This window comes from Anser anser, assembly GCF_964211835.1.
Source record: "Anser anser genome assembly, chromosome: Z".
Taxonomy (NCBI): Eukaryota; Metazoa; Chordata; class Aves; order Anseriformes; family Anatidae; genus Anser; species Anser anser.
The window spans coordinates 5,849,904-5,863,162 of NC_139723.1; the positions used below are offsets into that span (position 1 = coordinate 5,849,904).

Here is a 13,259-nt window from a genome sequence, read left to right on the forward strand (position 1 = left end):
ACACAAAAAGCTTCATTTCATTTTATGCATAAAGACCCAATTTCAGACCAGAGTACAAACCAGGAAACATGAGAAGCAACTTTTACCAGATTTTTTTGTTTGGAGTCAGTAACCAACAATTCGGTAAATCCTGAAATGCGATGCATGTCCAAGGGAGGGCAAAGCGGACTAGTTAGTGGTTATTGTTGTGAAATAAAAAGAAAGTGTCTTTTTGTTCTTGTACAGGAGATAATGCCACACAATGCAAAGCCAGGACTGAAGAGCACTCCCCATTTTCTGATGTACACACATTATCCTGTAAGCAAACAGGACAAAGAAACAAAACTGTTTGACAGAATCACAGAATTATCCATCAGGCCAACCATGTATGCCTCCCATAAAAGCTGAATGAATTAGGAGGAAGTGGGAAAGGGTGGAGCTGGCAGTCGTATTTAAACAAATGGAACAGCAGCTTTGCAATCCTATCCAACTGGAGAAATTTAATCTACGTTACAAATTCGATCGTTGTTCTTAAAAATTTGTACTGGACTTTTCCCTACGTAAGATTGTAGATAATGCTGAATTCTGTTTTGGTAATACACTAAGAGTTCAACTCCACAGAAACAAACAGTCTGGCTACAAACACAGGGCCCTTCCAAAATAAAACAACAGCACTGAAAGGATGCATTTTACTATCAACATATTGCCAATGTAAATGGCTTAACAGAGAGTGGTAAAAAAATAACAACTGCAGACAAGATGAATGAAAAAGGCCAACTATATTAAATCAACCCACTTCAGATTTTGTTTACTGAGAAGTCACACACCAAAGATAAAGTTACAAAGAAAAAAACAGTTTATTACAGCAGTAAGTGCTTCCAATTAATCTTTAAGTACTTTATTTCTTGGATTTTCTCTCTGTTAAGGATTCTCCTAGGGCAGAACGCTCAGCTACTGAGTGCCTGGCTCTGCAGAGACTTCAGTGCCCCTTTCGTGTCAGCAAGGTGAGCAGTGCTGTTAACCAGAACAAAATCAGGGTCTCGGCAGTCCTCCCCGAGCATGCACTTGTCAGAATGCTAACATCCTCTTTTACACAAGTTCACCATCGTGCCAGCACGTGAGTCACACGGCAATATTCCGACAGCAAAACCCGCTCAAATTTGTCCAGGTCATAGCAGCTATTCAGCATCAAACGGGTGATTACTTACAAATAATTACCCCACTTTCTAAAGTTACTTCCAAAATAGCCTGCTTTCTCTCTGGGACACAGACGGGTCTAACAGAAGCAGCAGCAGCCTGATCTTTCAGAGAGAAAACCAGAAGCGCAGAATTCGGTCTCTCGCTGACTTGATAGACAAAGTAACTTCACTTTTATGTGCTTCTATTTCCCTCCTTACCCTTTGTCAAAACTGCCTAATCATATTCTAGCTCATTAGTGAGGCCCGCAAGTTAAAGACTATTCAAACACTGTCTTCACAAAACAAGGCCTTAAGTTAGCAAACTTCCACAAAAAAATGAAGCAATTAAAAGAACAAAGGAAGTCTGTCAAGGTTAGAGAGAGAAATTTAAAAGGAATCCTTTAATATTACATTTTATGCCCTCCTCACAACTGCAATGGCTCCTGAAATCTCGGAAATACCCGAAAGTACAAAAGTTAACTCCATGATAGTGGGGTCACAAGAGAAGGTAAAAAAGAACCCAAATTCACATCGGTTTTCAGATTACCCTTCTGACCTGTATCCTGAATCCATCTGCCAGCCACCACCTTGCAATCCTAAATCGTCTGCTACAGTTACTGAAACTTCAGGAATAATATATTTCTAGGCACCAATGAAAACTTTTAAGCTTCCGAAGCAATTTTATTTTTTAAATAACAAGGTACCTGCTAAGAGGACCATTTTCTGTTCGAACCCAGGGCTTGTAGTGCTTTACAAAAACCTGCAGACTTCCTACACTTAAAGCCAGAGGTTGTGCTTAGAGTACTCACTGATTACATGAGCCCTACATAACATTATCGAACCCTGTATTTCACACAGTATAAACACAGAACCGCTCTAAGTGCAAAATTCCCTGTATTACTGCTCTGCATGATCCTGGTTAGCCCTAATGGAAGAGCGAGCGTAACGAAACCTAACCAGAGATTTACCTGATTTTCTTCTTAACCTGCCTCTTCTCTCCAAACACAACCTTACTATGAACAACTTCGAGTTGGCTGAGCAGCAAAGTAAGTTGGATTTATAGAAACACACGGTCCAGTAGTACTTTAAAACAGTGGAAGGCTCGTTTCAAAAACGTGTTTCAAGGGTGAATTTATACCCCTCCAGAGGAAGGACAAAAAAAGCCAACACGTGCACACCACTTTGGAGGTGTTTGTGTATGAGGGGGGAAAGCTGGATATTAGGAACTGTGCTTTGAGGGGGGGGGAGGGGGGGAAGGGATATGGCATGCTGAATGATTACAGGGTGGAAGAATTACTTCGCACCACGTGTTCAGATTTGGCTTAAAGAAAAAAAAAAAGTATTGGTTGATGGTGTTCTGAGGAAGATCGCCGTGCTCTCTGCCTGGAAAAACAAAGGTGTTGCTGCTGGATGCTGTCCTGAGGGAGCCCTCAGAGCCCGTCCGGCGGCCCCGCGCCCTCGGAGGGGCAGAGAAAGGGGACGGGGACGGGGACGGGGGGGGGGGGGGCGCAGAACCGGGCCGGGCGGCCGCGGGGGCGGCTTTCCGCCGGGTCGCAGCTACTCACTGGTTGGTGGGGGGCGCGTTGAGTGGGATGGCCACCTCCTCCTCCTCGTACTCCGGGCCGTCCAGGGAGTCGCCTTCGTCCACCGCCCCCAGAGCCCCGGCCGGGGGCGGCGGCGGCGGCGGCGGCGGCAGCGGCAGCGGGGGGAAGGCGGCGGCGGCTGCGGCACCGGGCTCGGCCGGCTCCGTGCCGGGTGCGGGCGCTGCCGGAGGGGCGGCAGGCCCCGAGCCCACCGCCATCAGCCCCAGCGCCGAGCACAGAGGGGGCACGGCGCCCGGGAAGGGGCCCTGCGGGCACGGACCCTTGGCCCGGCACGGCCCCGCTTCGGCGGCGGCGGCGGCGGCAGCAGCGGCCGAGGAAACCGAGCCGCCCTCCTCAGCCCCGGCCTCGGCCGCCATCATCGTGAGCCTCGCCCCCCTCCGGCCGGGGGGAGGCGGCGACAAAAGGGGCCCCGCAGCCGGGACCGGCCCCGCCCCGGCGGGGCGAGGCGAGCCGAAACTTCCCCGGCGGAGCCGAGCCGGGAGCAGGAGCGGGGATGGGGCGGGCAGGGAGGGCTGCTCAGGGAAGCTCCCCGGAGCCGCGCCGCCGCCGCCGCTTCATCCCCCCCCCCCCACCCCCGGCTCCCTCCCCTCCCACACGCCCTCACCCCGCCCCCTCCCCCGACGGACGGGCGGGCGGACGGACGGACAGACAGCGGGAGCGAGCGCGGGGCGGGGGAGGGAAGGAGGGAGGCGGGCGTGGGCGCGGTGCGCATGCGCCCCCCTCCCTCAGCGAGCGCGTGCGCGCGTGTGTGTGTGAGGGCCGCCTCGCACAACAATAAAAATCCTCCGAAACGGCCGAAATTAATAAATTATAGAATAAAAATATTATGTAGTTATTTTTTTTTGGGGGGGGGGGAAGGCAGGTTCTGCTGCTGAGCGGGTTGGAGCGGCCCGCCCCGCCCCTCCGCGCCGTGAGGAGGCGGCGGGTAGGCGCTGAGGGCGGCCCGCTGGGGAGGGGGTGAAAGAGGCGGAAAATAATAAAGGATTTAACCAAAATGATTAAAAATAATAAAGGGCCCGGCCGCGGGGAGGGGGGCGGCACGCAGTGCTGGGGAGCTGGGGCCCGCCGTGAGGGGCGGTGGGGTGGGTGGGGGGCTTCCCGCCGGGGGGCCTGCTCGCAGAGGTTGGTTTTCACAGAAAAGAAAAATCCTGTTGGATTTTCCTCTTGGAAAATCCTACAGAGATCGGGATTTCCAGCAATACGAACAGAAAGTGCTTACTAGAGTCTGCAAGACACTGCACACCTTGTAGGAGTTGCAGCACCGTTGATACTAAAAGGTATTTACTCAGCACTTTCCTGAAGTTATACTTTATTTTTATTTTTTTTTTCCTTGCCACCCAAGCCCACAGCCTCTCACACCCACAAGCCTATCTATCTTGGTCATTAATGGTGCTGCTTGCTGCGGTGGGCTTACTTGGCGCTTCAGATTCACCGCACAGGAAAGTACCTCTGTGATCAAGAGGACGTTGTGCGACAAACATTACCGGGCACTGTAATGTGTAGATATCTTTTGATTTTTTTTTCTTTGATTTTTTTTTCTCCCCAGTAATAAAAGAGCTGACAAATAGCAGCACGTTGACACTTGTATGTCTCTCAAGAGTTCTCAGAAGGCATCTAAACATTCAGGTTTTCAAAGCTTTGCGTTACCCAAAAGTATTAAGTGAATTTCTCCCGAGGCCACTAAAACAAACTACTGCTCCCACTTTCACAGCTCTCCCGCCAACCTCTTTTTATCTGCTGAAATGAAGTTTCATATCTTGCCTTCTAAAGGCAAAATTTGCTTCCAGTTAGACCACTAATATCAGTGGAATTATGCTGGGTATGTGCCCAGTGTCAGCACAGGAGCTGGCTCTAGCCCTCGTTTTACAGAATTGTAGCACATTTATACCCTGCTGTTTCCCTGTTTAAGAAATTGCAGTTTCAACACCAATCTCTTACAATTTTGATTTTTGCATTGCAGCATTTCACTATTGTGTATGTAATTCCAAATAGTCTTGAAGCCTACTGTCTCTGCGGGCTTCCATTCTGTTTGCTTTCCCTCGCAGATCTTTAAATAAAATGATTTTAGCACAGTCTTGTTGCTGTTGTGAAGTGATATTCCTAAATATAGAACTGCAGTGTAAATATTTATAAGATTGCCTTAATGAGGCTGGCTTTTCTGGGTGCCGTAAAGGGCAACAGCATGTGTGCATGGGTGTGTGGGGACTAGGACAGCTGTCCTAGGAATTTCCTGCAGGAGGGGGTAATCTAACTGCAGCACTCCTTCAAGAGATTTATTTTGGGGAGAGCAGTTTTGAACTTGGCAAGGATTCCACAGAAGGAGATCTCCATGTAAGATCAGCCGAGTTGTTGCATCTCTGCCACTGACAAACTGCTGCTTTTCACTTCGCAGGCGAGGTTGTCTGTCCCAGGTCGCTTGGTGCTGCAGTAACACACACAGCTTCCTGCATTTGCTTGTAAGGAAAGTTGATTTCCAGGCTTTGGTGCGGCGTTATTTAAATATATTTGGGTGAGGGAATGAGTGTAATAATATTTTTCCTAATGCTTCTTGTGCATTTACAAACCTGTTGTTCTGAAGCTCTGGTATAAATGATGCTAGGATGGTTACTTCTTCCTTCCTCCTGAGAACGGTGTCAGGCTGGATTCTCTGAGTAGTGTATTTGCATACACCCTAGAGTCAGTTTGTAAAATGGCAAATCTGGAAATACACACAATTTTTTTTCTCTGCTGGCTGTTGGGTCTGGTATCCCTTAACCCTGGTCTAGTCTTGAAGTAGCAGAGCACAGGTCTATTAGGGCTTTTCTGGTCTAAAGACCAGTATGTAGAAAGGCCAAAACTGACACTCACATAGCAAAATGCATTGCTGCACACATGTTGATGCTGCCATTCATTATTGGGGATGCTCCCCGGAAGTACTCCCTCTCCCTGTTCACTAACTTTTTTGTTTACAGTAGATAAAATTATTAGCAGAGGATCCTGCCTGTGGAGAACATACAGGGTGTCTGCCTGTGCTCCTAAATAAAACAGAGTATTGCCGAGTGCTGAGATGAGATATCTGCACAGCATAGCCGCCTCTTCTGTCACACCTCCAAGCATGCCACCAGGCAGTCCCAGGAGCTGGTCAGCATCCGAGGTGCTGCAGGGACCTTTCCCAGCTGGCAGCTTGCATGCAGCCACCCTGGCATTGAGACCAAGAGAGTTCCTCTGCGGCATCAAAGGCATGCCACCCTGTGCCAGCTGGCTTGAGAGCCCATGAATGTGCGCACGGCCACTTAATTTGCTAGCTTTGTGTAGACACAGACATACATTGCTCTTTTTTTTATTCATGGTAAGAGGTGCGCAAAGTCTTTCATAGATCCAGTTTATACTGCAAAGATTGTGGGATCCAAAGCCCTATCTTCAGATGCAGTAACAGATGAATTCCAGTGGCATCAAGGACCTCCTTTGAATTATGTTACCTAATCTGCATCCCAGGTTTATAAAAGCTGCTTGTGCACTACCGCACATACACAAATGGGGCTTGTTGTGGTAACAGGTACGCAGGAGTGGTGGCAATGGTGTCACGTTGTGGTCAGCTGAACACATGGTTAAATCCTCAAGAGTTTTCAGGATGGATTTGTTGCTGATTTAAATGCACAGCCCTGTAACGTGTACAAGGTTACACTTTCTTCATCAGTAAAGAGAGAAGTCATCTCACAGATGTGTCAGAGGATTAACTTGCTTGTTGGTGGTGGTGTTTTTTTTTTTCAACATTTGAAAAATAATGAGAATTAACACTTATTAAGATGAAAAGTCACATAAAGTAAATGACCCAGTATTTCAGTCACATTATTTATAGAGATGTTACTTGGATCATTGATATAAGCAAGCACTTTGTAACTTTCACCTTTACTCCTTACTCCAGCACAAAACCTGCTCCTGTCCTCTACCAGAGCACAAATTATTTCCACTTTTACAAAGACATTATCCTGTCTCAGAAATTAATATCAACAGGAGAACCTTCAATTTTTCTGTTCCATGATGCAATGATAAGGAAACAGCCTCACCATAAAGAACCCAGAACGCTCCAGCTGTTCCAGATCTTCCCCTCGTACTCCTACAGAGAAATAATACACAGTCAAAGAGTCGGTGCTGGCTCTTCCAACCTACGTAGCTGTTACAACTCCATAGGAGGCCGTATATGTTGCTGGGGAGTTGGAAAGGAGGGCAGAATCTGGAATAAAACAACCTGAATACTGATAGTTTTATGTCCTGTGACTTAAATGCTTTTCTTTCATGTTAACATTTTCTTTTATTTCTATCAGATAAAGCCGACTGTATTCCCAGAGTAATTGTCATAAGGTTATCATTGAGCTGCCGTCATCACTATCTGCATATTTAATTTTGGGGTTTGTCAGCTCTTCCATTTTTCATGGTACAAATCAGAAGCTTCTGTTTGCATTGAATATTTAATTTGTATTGAATCTCTGAGTAGATTACTAACGATAAGCTTATTTTAAAATTCTTTCCCTTCACTTTAAAAGCGCAACTATCCTTAAATGTTATTTTTGTTTGATGACTTCCAGATTATTATTGATTTGTGCAAGAATATTTTTGTCACATGGGAAATGATCTCTTTCAAAGTCCAAACTCTTCCATCACCTTTCATCCCTCCTCACTTTGTTCTTGTATAGTTTGATGTCCTTTCAAAAAAGTGTTTAAGCTGGAGTTCAGATGCACTAAGCCGAAATAAAAACTATTATCCCCAGAGCAGTAGAAATTGCATCCTATTTTAAGAGTCAGTACCTATTAGGCTTCAGAATTGATAAAGAAATTACTACTTGATCAGTACCTTTTTTTTTGTCTCTTAAGCGAAAGCAAAAAGACATGAACAACTATATATTGAGGTAATCATTTTTATTAGTACATGATACTTTTTTTCTTTTTGTCTGTCTTTCAAAATGTCTTTAAAAGGTACAGTTGTCTGTAATTTTTCACTTTCTCTTTTCCATTTTAAAACAGCACCATAAGAGACATAGGTTTTTTCTTGTCTCACTTCACTTCATGCTGCATCTGGAAGAGAAGTATTTTCTATTTTTCCCTCTAACTTTGCATATTTCATGGTTTTGATGTTTTAAGTAGGAGTGTGGTATTTCAGTCCCTTTTTATGAGCCCTCAGTGCATGCAGCAAATCTTTTTCCTTTTAGAAACAAGCTGATATCACAGTTTGATACTCAGCCTCAGCACAACATGTTTTTGAGCCTTAAACCTTATGTTAATTAGAACACTGAGGCTCAAAGTCTTCCTGTCAAATCTTGTTCCTTGCTGTACTGTGTGGCAGTACTTCTACTCAAGTGTCCCAGTCATGAACATTGATACTTTTGCTATGTTTTATTATTTGCACATCCTGACAGATTTTCTCAGAACATGTGTTGTGGGTTTTTTTTTGAGAATTAGGTTTGGAAAACATAAAATTTCTGTGCTGTACTATTTAAATGTTGTACAGTACTTAATAATTTAATCAAAGAGTAGTTATTTTGCTGTTAACTTCTTTAAATCAATTTATTTTGTTTGAGTATAATACACTAGTGCCACTACATATATTTTTATCCTAATTATTCCTATATTATCAATGAATTTTCAAAACAACATATATTTGTACTGTATTTTTCTGTTTCTTAGATCTCTAGTTTTGGAGCACTTGCTGTCTTCCTAATATGTAAAATGGTTGTTTGTGACATGCTTGTGGAAACATACACAATTCATCCTGGGTGATATAGTGTACCAGCAAGTGAATTATTCAAAACCAACCATTTTAAGCAAGAATTATACCATTCAGTAGCACTCTGGAGGCATTTCACAGCCTCCTGGGCACACCTCGGCCTGCACTAACAGTCAGAAGCTCTTACTTTGGTAAGTCACTGCCCAACTTTTTGCTCTTTCAGACCTTCTACAGCAACGAACCAGATGATATTTTTTTCTCCCTGAATCCTACCAAAGTGCTGTGATCATAAGAACTGTAAAGGCTATAACTTTTTTAGTATACATAGCATAAGAGAGTGGGGAAAAAATCAGGTTGTGTAAAATAAAAACAGTAAAGTAGTATATCAGACTACTCAAATTGTCCTAATTTCAGCCTTTTCCTGTGGCCAAATACTTTACTGCACTTCTCTCTGCATCTGAGAAAATACATATTCACTGATGGTCCTTGCTACAGTTTTTTAGCACTTTGCAGGATTTTACTTTCAGAAAAGCCACCATGCTTTGACTTGAAGGTGCGTTTTGCCTGCTAAGTTTAGATTGATATGCGAGCACTTCACGTATACCTCCTGCAGTAGGTGCTTTAAAAATACACACAGATAATGAAAACTTCCCTGGTTCTTATTATATCTCCAAGATGCAATTGTTACTCCTCGATAACTGTTAGCTTGCATCTGGCAAAATGTTTTGACAAAAGCAGTATGTTTGAGAGATCAGGCTCATCAGTTCAAGACAGAGCACAGTCAAATACAATTGCACGTGCACTGGCTTGTTCTCAGAGCATTGTACTGTGTTTTACACAGTCTTGTGTCAGTACAAATTTTGAATTCTGAGTTTTGTGTTTTATTTACTGACATCTGAAAATATATGAGCTACTCTAGAGATTGATCAGTAAGGAGAACGTGAACGGCAGGCCACATATCTGACATTAACAAGGTAGGCATTTGCTACCTATAAACTTTAAGTGTGTTAGAAGTGGAAAAAATGATTAAAAAATGATTAAAAAAGAGGTTGAATTTCAGTCACAGAGGTGGTGGCATGTTATCTTAGCACACAGGAGGCAGCAGGGAGTGTACTTTTCATATAATAGCATGACTGTTGCCTCTTTCTACCTGAAAGAGATCGGCAGCTGCAAGGGTGTAAGTGGACATGGGGCTGGGAAAACAGACCAGCCATGCAAGTAGTCTGTTTTTCCAAAGGAAATGTTGTTGCAAGAGTCAAATCACAGTAACAAACTACAAAACAAATAAAAAAACTTAAGAACATTTATTTTATTTGCTCTGAAGAACTGCTTGTGATTTTCTGTGTTATTTTTCATATGTCTTTTTCCTCATCAAGATGCTATCTGATATATTGTCTTTTATAGTGTAAAATAGTTAATTATCCAGAACCAGTATTGTTCCCCTTTCTGAGGGCTAAAGTTTATGTCACTGAAAGAACATGGCAAAATACACCCTTAACTTCAGTAGCACAGGAATGAGCATTACATGAATACTTTGTGTCTTACTTCATGGTTCTTTAATTTTAATTCCATACTGCTGTGCATATTTAAGTGCAAGAGACCTGTGGTTTTTTTACTTGTCTATATTTGTAATTTATGCCTTCACATAAAGACAGTATAGATTCTCTCCTGAGCCGATAGGCATTGAACTACTCAATTTATAGACTTACTGAACAGCTATGCTATTTTTTATGCCACACTAACAGTTGTCTTCATTTTCAGAAGCTGATTTGTTAGTTATTAACTTTTTCCATGAGAAGAGACAAAGACTGAGTTTCAAAGGACAAAAAATATATTTTTTTTCCATTTTGCATTTGAAAATATTTTGCATGTAATAATTTTCTCTGCTTTGTTAATTACAGTTCACTTCCATAACGGTTCTCAGTAATGAATGACCTTGGGTTTATGCAGCATATCTCTGACTGTTGATAGACAAAAATTTACACATTGACAAACATCTTTGTATTTTTGCAGCTGTTTAGGTATCCTTTGGATGTTTGTATAGGTGCTTTTACAGGAGCTGGAGAAAGGAAAAAAGTCTGATAAGAATGAACAAACAGGAAAATGTGATTATACTCATAATACCTACAGAACTTCCTCTCAGACCCATTATGTAACCTGTGCAGGATAATTCCAGCCATTGCGTGGGGGACAGTCTTTCATTTCAAGCTGGGGCAATTTTTCATGCTGTTTACCCTGAAACTGTTAAACAAACATTTAATCACAGTGTTGAAGAATGTACCTTTTACATTAATTTCAATAGCTTAACTACTCAGTTTGTGACTGTTGGTTGCAATGACTTAATATAAGATACCTTCCTATATATTGTATTTAAATAAAGGATATTTCTGTCAAACACAGGTAACAGGTATTCATGCAAATTAGATTTTATGTATCTATAAAATCAATAAATATATGTACATATTACTCAGCAAGGCTCATAATCTGTATTTACAATAGGAAATTGTATCCTCACTTAATAGAATAATTCAAGTGTGAAAAGAGTATCTGCTTCCAGATGCAGCTTTAAAAAAGACAACAAATAGCTATATTTTGGTCTTTTCAAAGAGTATTTATATCATAGAGCTAATAAAATAACGCAACAGTGGAAAGTATTTATCTTCTGTTTCAAATTTTCACTTCAATTTCCAGTTACCAAAAAATTATAATCAACTCTTTTGACCTGGTATTTTTAAAAGAATATCTTCATGAACAGTGCTGTTGAAAACTGAAAAAAAAGTCAGGAAAGGAAGTACTATTTCATGTAAGATACATTAATTTAGTCATTATATAGCTAGATCTAATTTCATGGACATCAGATCTGCAGTAATTTTTTTTAAAATGGCTGCTCACACGGTGCTAACAAAATGTGTGTATACATTTACTGACTGTATTAAAAACAGTATTTGCATGTAAGGCATATGAAATATATTTGCAAAATGGGTAACGGTGTTTGAGGTCATATTTGCACATCTAAAGTATCCATTCTGTACATGGAGATTTCTTCTTCCTTATGGAATACATACTGACATGAAACAAGTTTCTTCAAGTATTACACTGGGTTAGTTTAGTTGTACTGTTCATCTGCCTACAGCTTAGTTCCTGTATGTTCTCCATGCTAGGTTATGTTTTTCAGTTGTGAAATCTTTATAAATTAGAAGGAAGAAAAGTTAACATCCACTGTGGTAAAATGAACTTTTAGCTATTTTTGTTGTGGGTTATATGGAGGTAGGTATGCTTAACTAAGACACACTGAATCACAGAAGTTACTAAGTGAAATTCTATGGCCTGCATTAGGTAGTTGCCCAGCCTGTTAACCTTCCTGACTTTATAATTTATTAATCCACATACATAATTTTTAAATAGTACATTTGTTATTCTTTCTGTTCTACTTATTGCTTATGATAGTATTTGTTTGTATGAAAGCTATTTGTTTAAGTTATCTGTTTGTCTATTATTGAGTTTGAAATAAGTTCCACAGTCAGAAATTGAAGAACAGGAACATAAATATTCTATCGGTTTACTGTGTATTCTAGAGTACATATAGCCTATAGTTATTCCAGAGCATACATAGTATACTGGCATATGCTTATTCCAGAGTATACATAGCCTATACAAATTGCAAAGTATGTGTAATGCTGTAACTCATTCCAGAGTAGCATAAATATGATGACAAAACATTATTATTATTTTTTTTTTCCCTGATGGATTTTAACTAATGGTGGATAAAATGCTAAAAAGTGTTAAAAAGATGTTAATAGCTGTCATCCCACTGCTCTGTTTAATTTTAAGTCAGAGGTATCTGAGAATCTAATGGTAATAGTGAAATCATCGGTGAAGCTAATTACTTTAAAAGGGGCAGAAGTCTAATATATATATGCTTCAATATGACATTTTTGATGATTAGGAGGATGGAATGCTCAAATAGCATCTGCTACATAAGCACAATTATTTTAGCAGCAGTTAGCAGTTAGTCATAAATAATATTAATTAAAGTTGACATTTAAATGGTAACTTATACACATTGATTATATTTAACCTAAGATTTTGCTAAGATGTGCTAGTATATAGTTAGTTCATCTGCTGCTTTTGCAGTCTCCTCTGAATGTCTTTAAAACTTTCATTGACACCGTGCAGTTTGCAAGGATATCCGTATCCTTGTATTCTATAAATTGATTTTTCCATTTGTATATATTTAGAAATGTGAAGGTGCAAATGCTTAGAGAATATGCCAGTCAGAGTATACAACAGGAAGACACAAAGCTTTCATTATATTCTGAAAATTTTACCTTTGTAAACAGCAGTACATGCATAGCATTTGCATTGCAACAGGAGCAGAGACTCGAACAGTAAGTTAGGGGAGGCTAAATGTTAGAATTCTTATATTCCGACTAATTAGAATTTGCAGTGTACACAATTAGGAGGAGTTTGTAAAACCAGGACCCTCCTTAACACACTGTGGTGGTTTTACTCATCTGGGCAGCCAACTTCCACCACAACTGCTCTCTCACGTCCCCTCCTCAAAGGGAAAGGGGAGAAAATACGATGCAAAGCGCTCAAGGGTTGAGATAAGGACAGGGAGATCACTCAACAGTTATCGCCACGGGCAAAACGGACTCAGCACGGGTCCCCCACGGGCGGCAGGTCCCCCCAGACCCCCTGCTCCTGCGTGGGCTCCTCTCCACGGGCTGCAGCTCCGGCCCGGGGCCTGCTCCTGCGGGGGCTCTCCATGGGCCGCAGCCTCCTCCAGGCCACATC

At 41.9% G+C, this 13,259-nt stretch overlaps 1 protein-coding gene across 1 annotated transcript in view; it reads right to left on the reverse strand.

Moving 5' to 3' along the window:
- RASA1 (RAS p21 protein activator 1) overlaps positions 1–3,314 on the reverse strand; it is a 63,388-nt gene extending 60,074 nt beyond the window's left edge. Inside the window, exon 1 of the mRNA XM_083818665.1 lies at positions 2,723–3,314. Within this exon, the coding sequence (XP_083674791.1) occupies positions 2,723–3,120 (398 nt within the window). The 5' untranslated portion in view covers positions 3,121–3,314. The remainder of the gene's footprint in view (positions 1–2,722) is intronic.
- Positions 3,315–13,259: the final 9,945 nt, after the last annotated feature.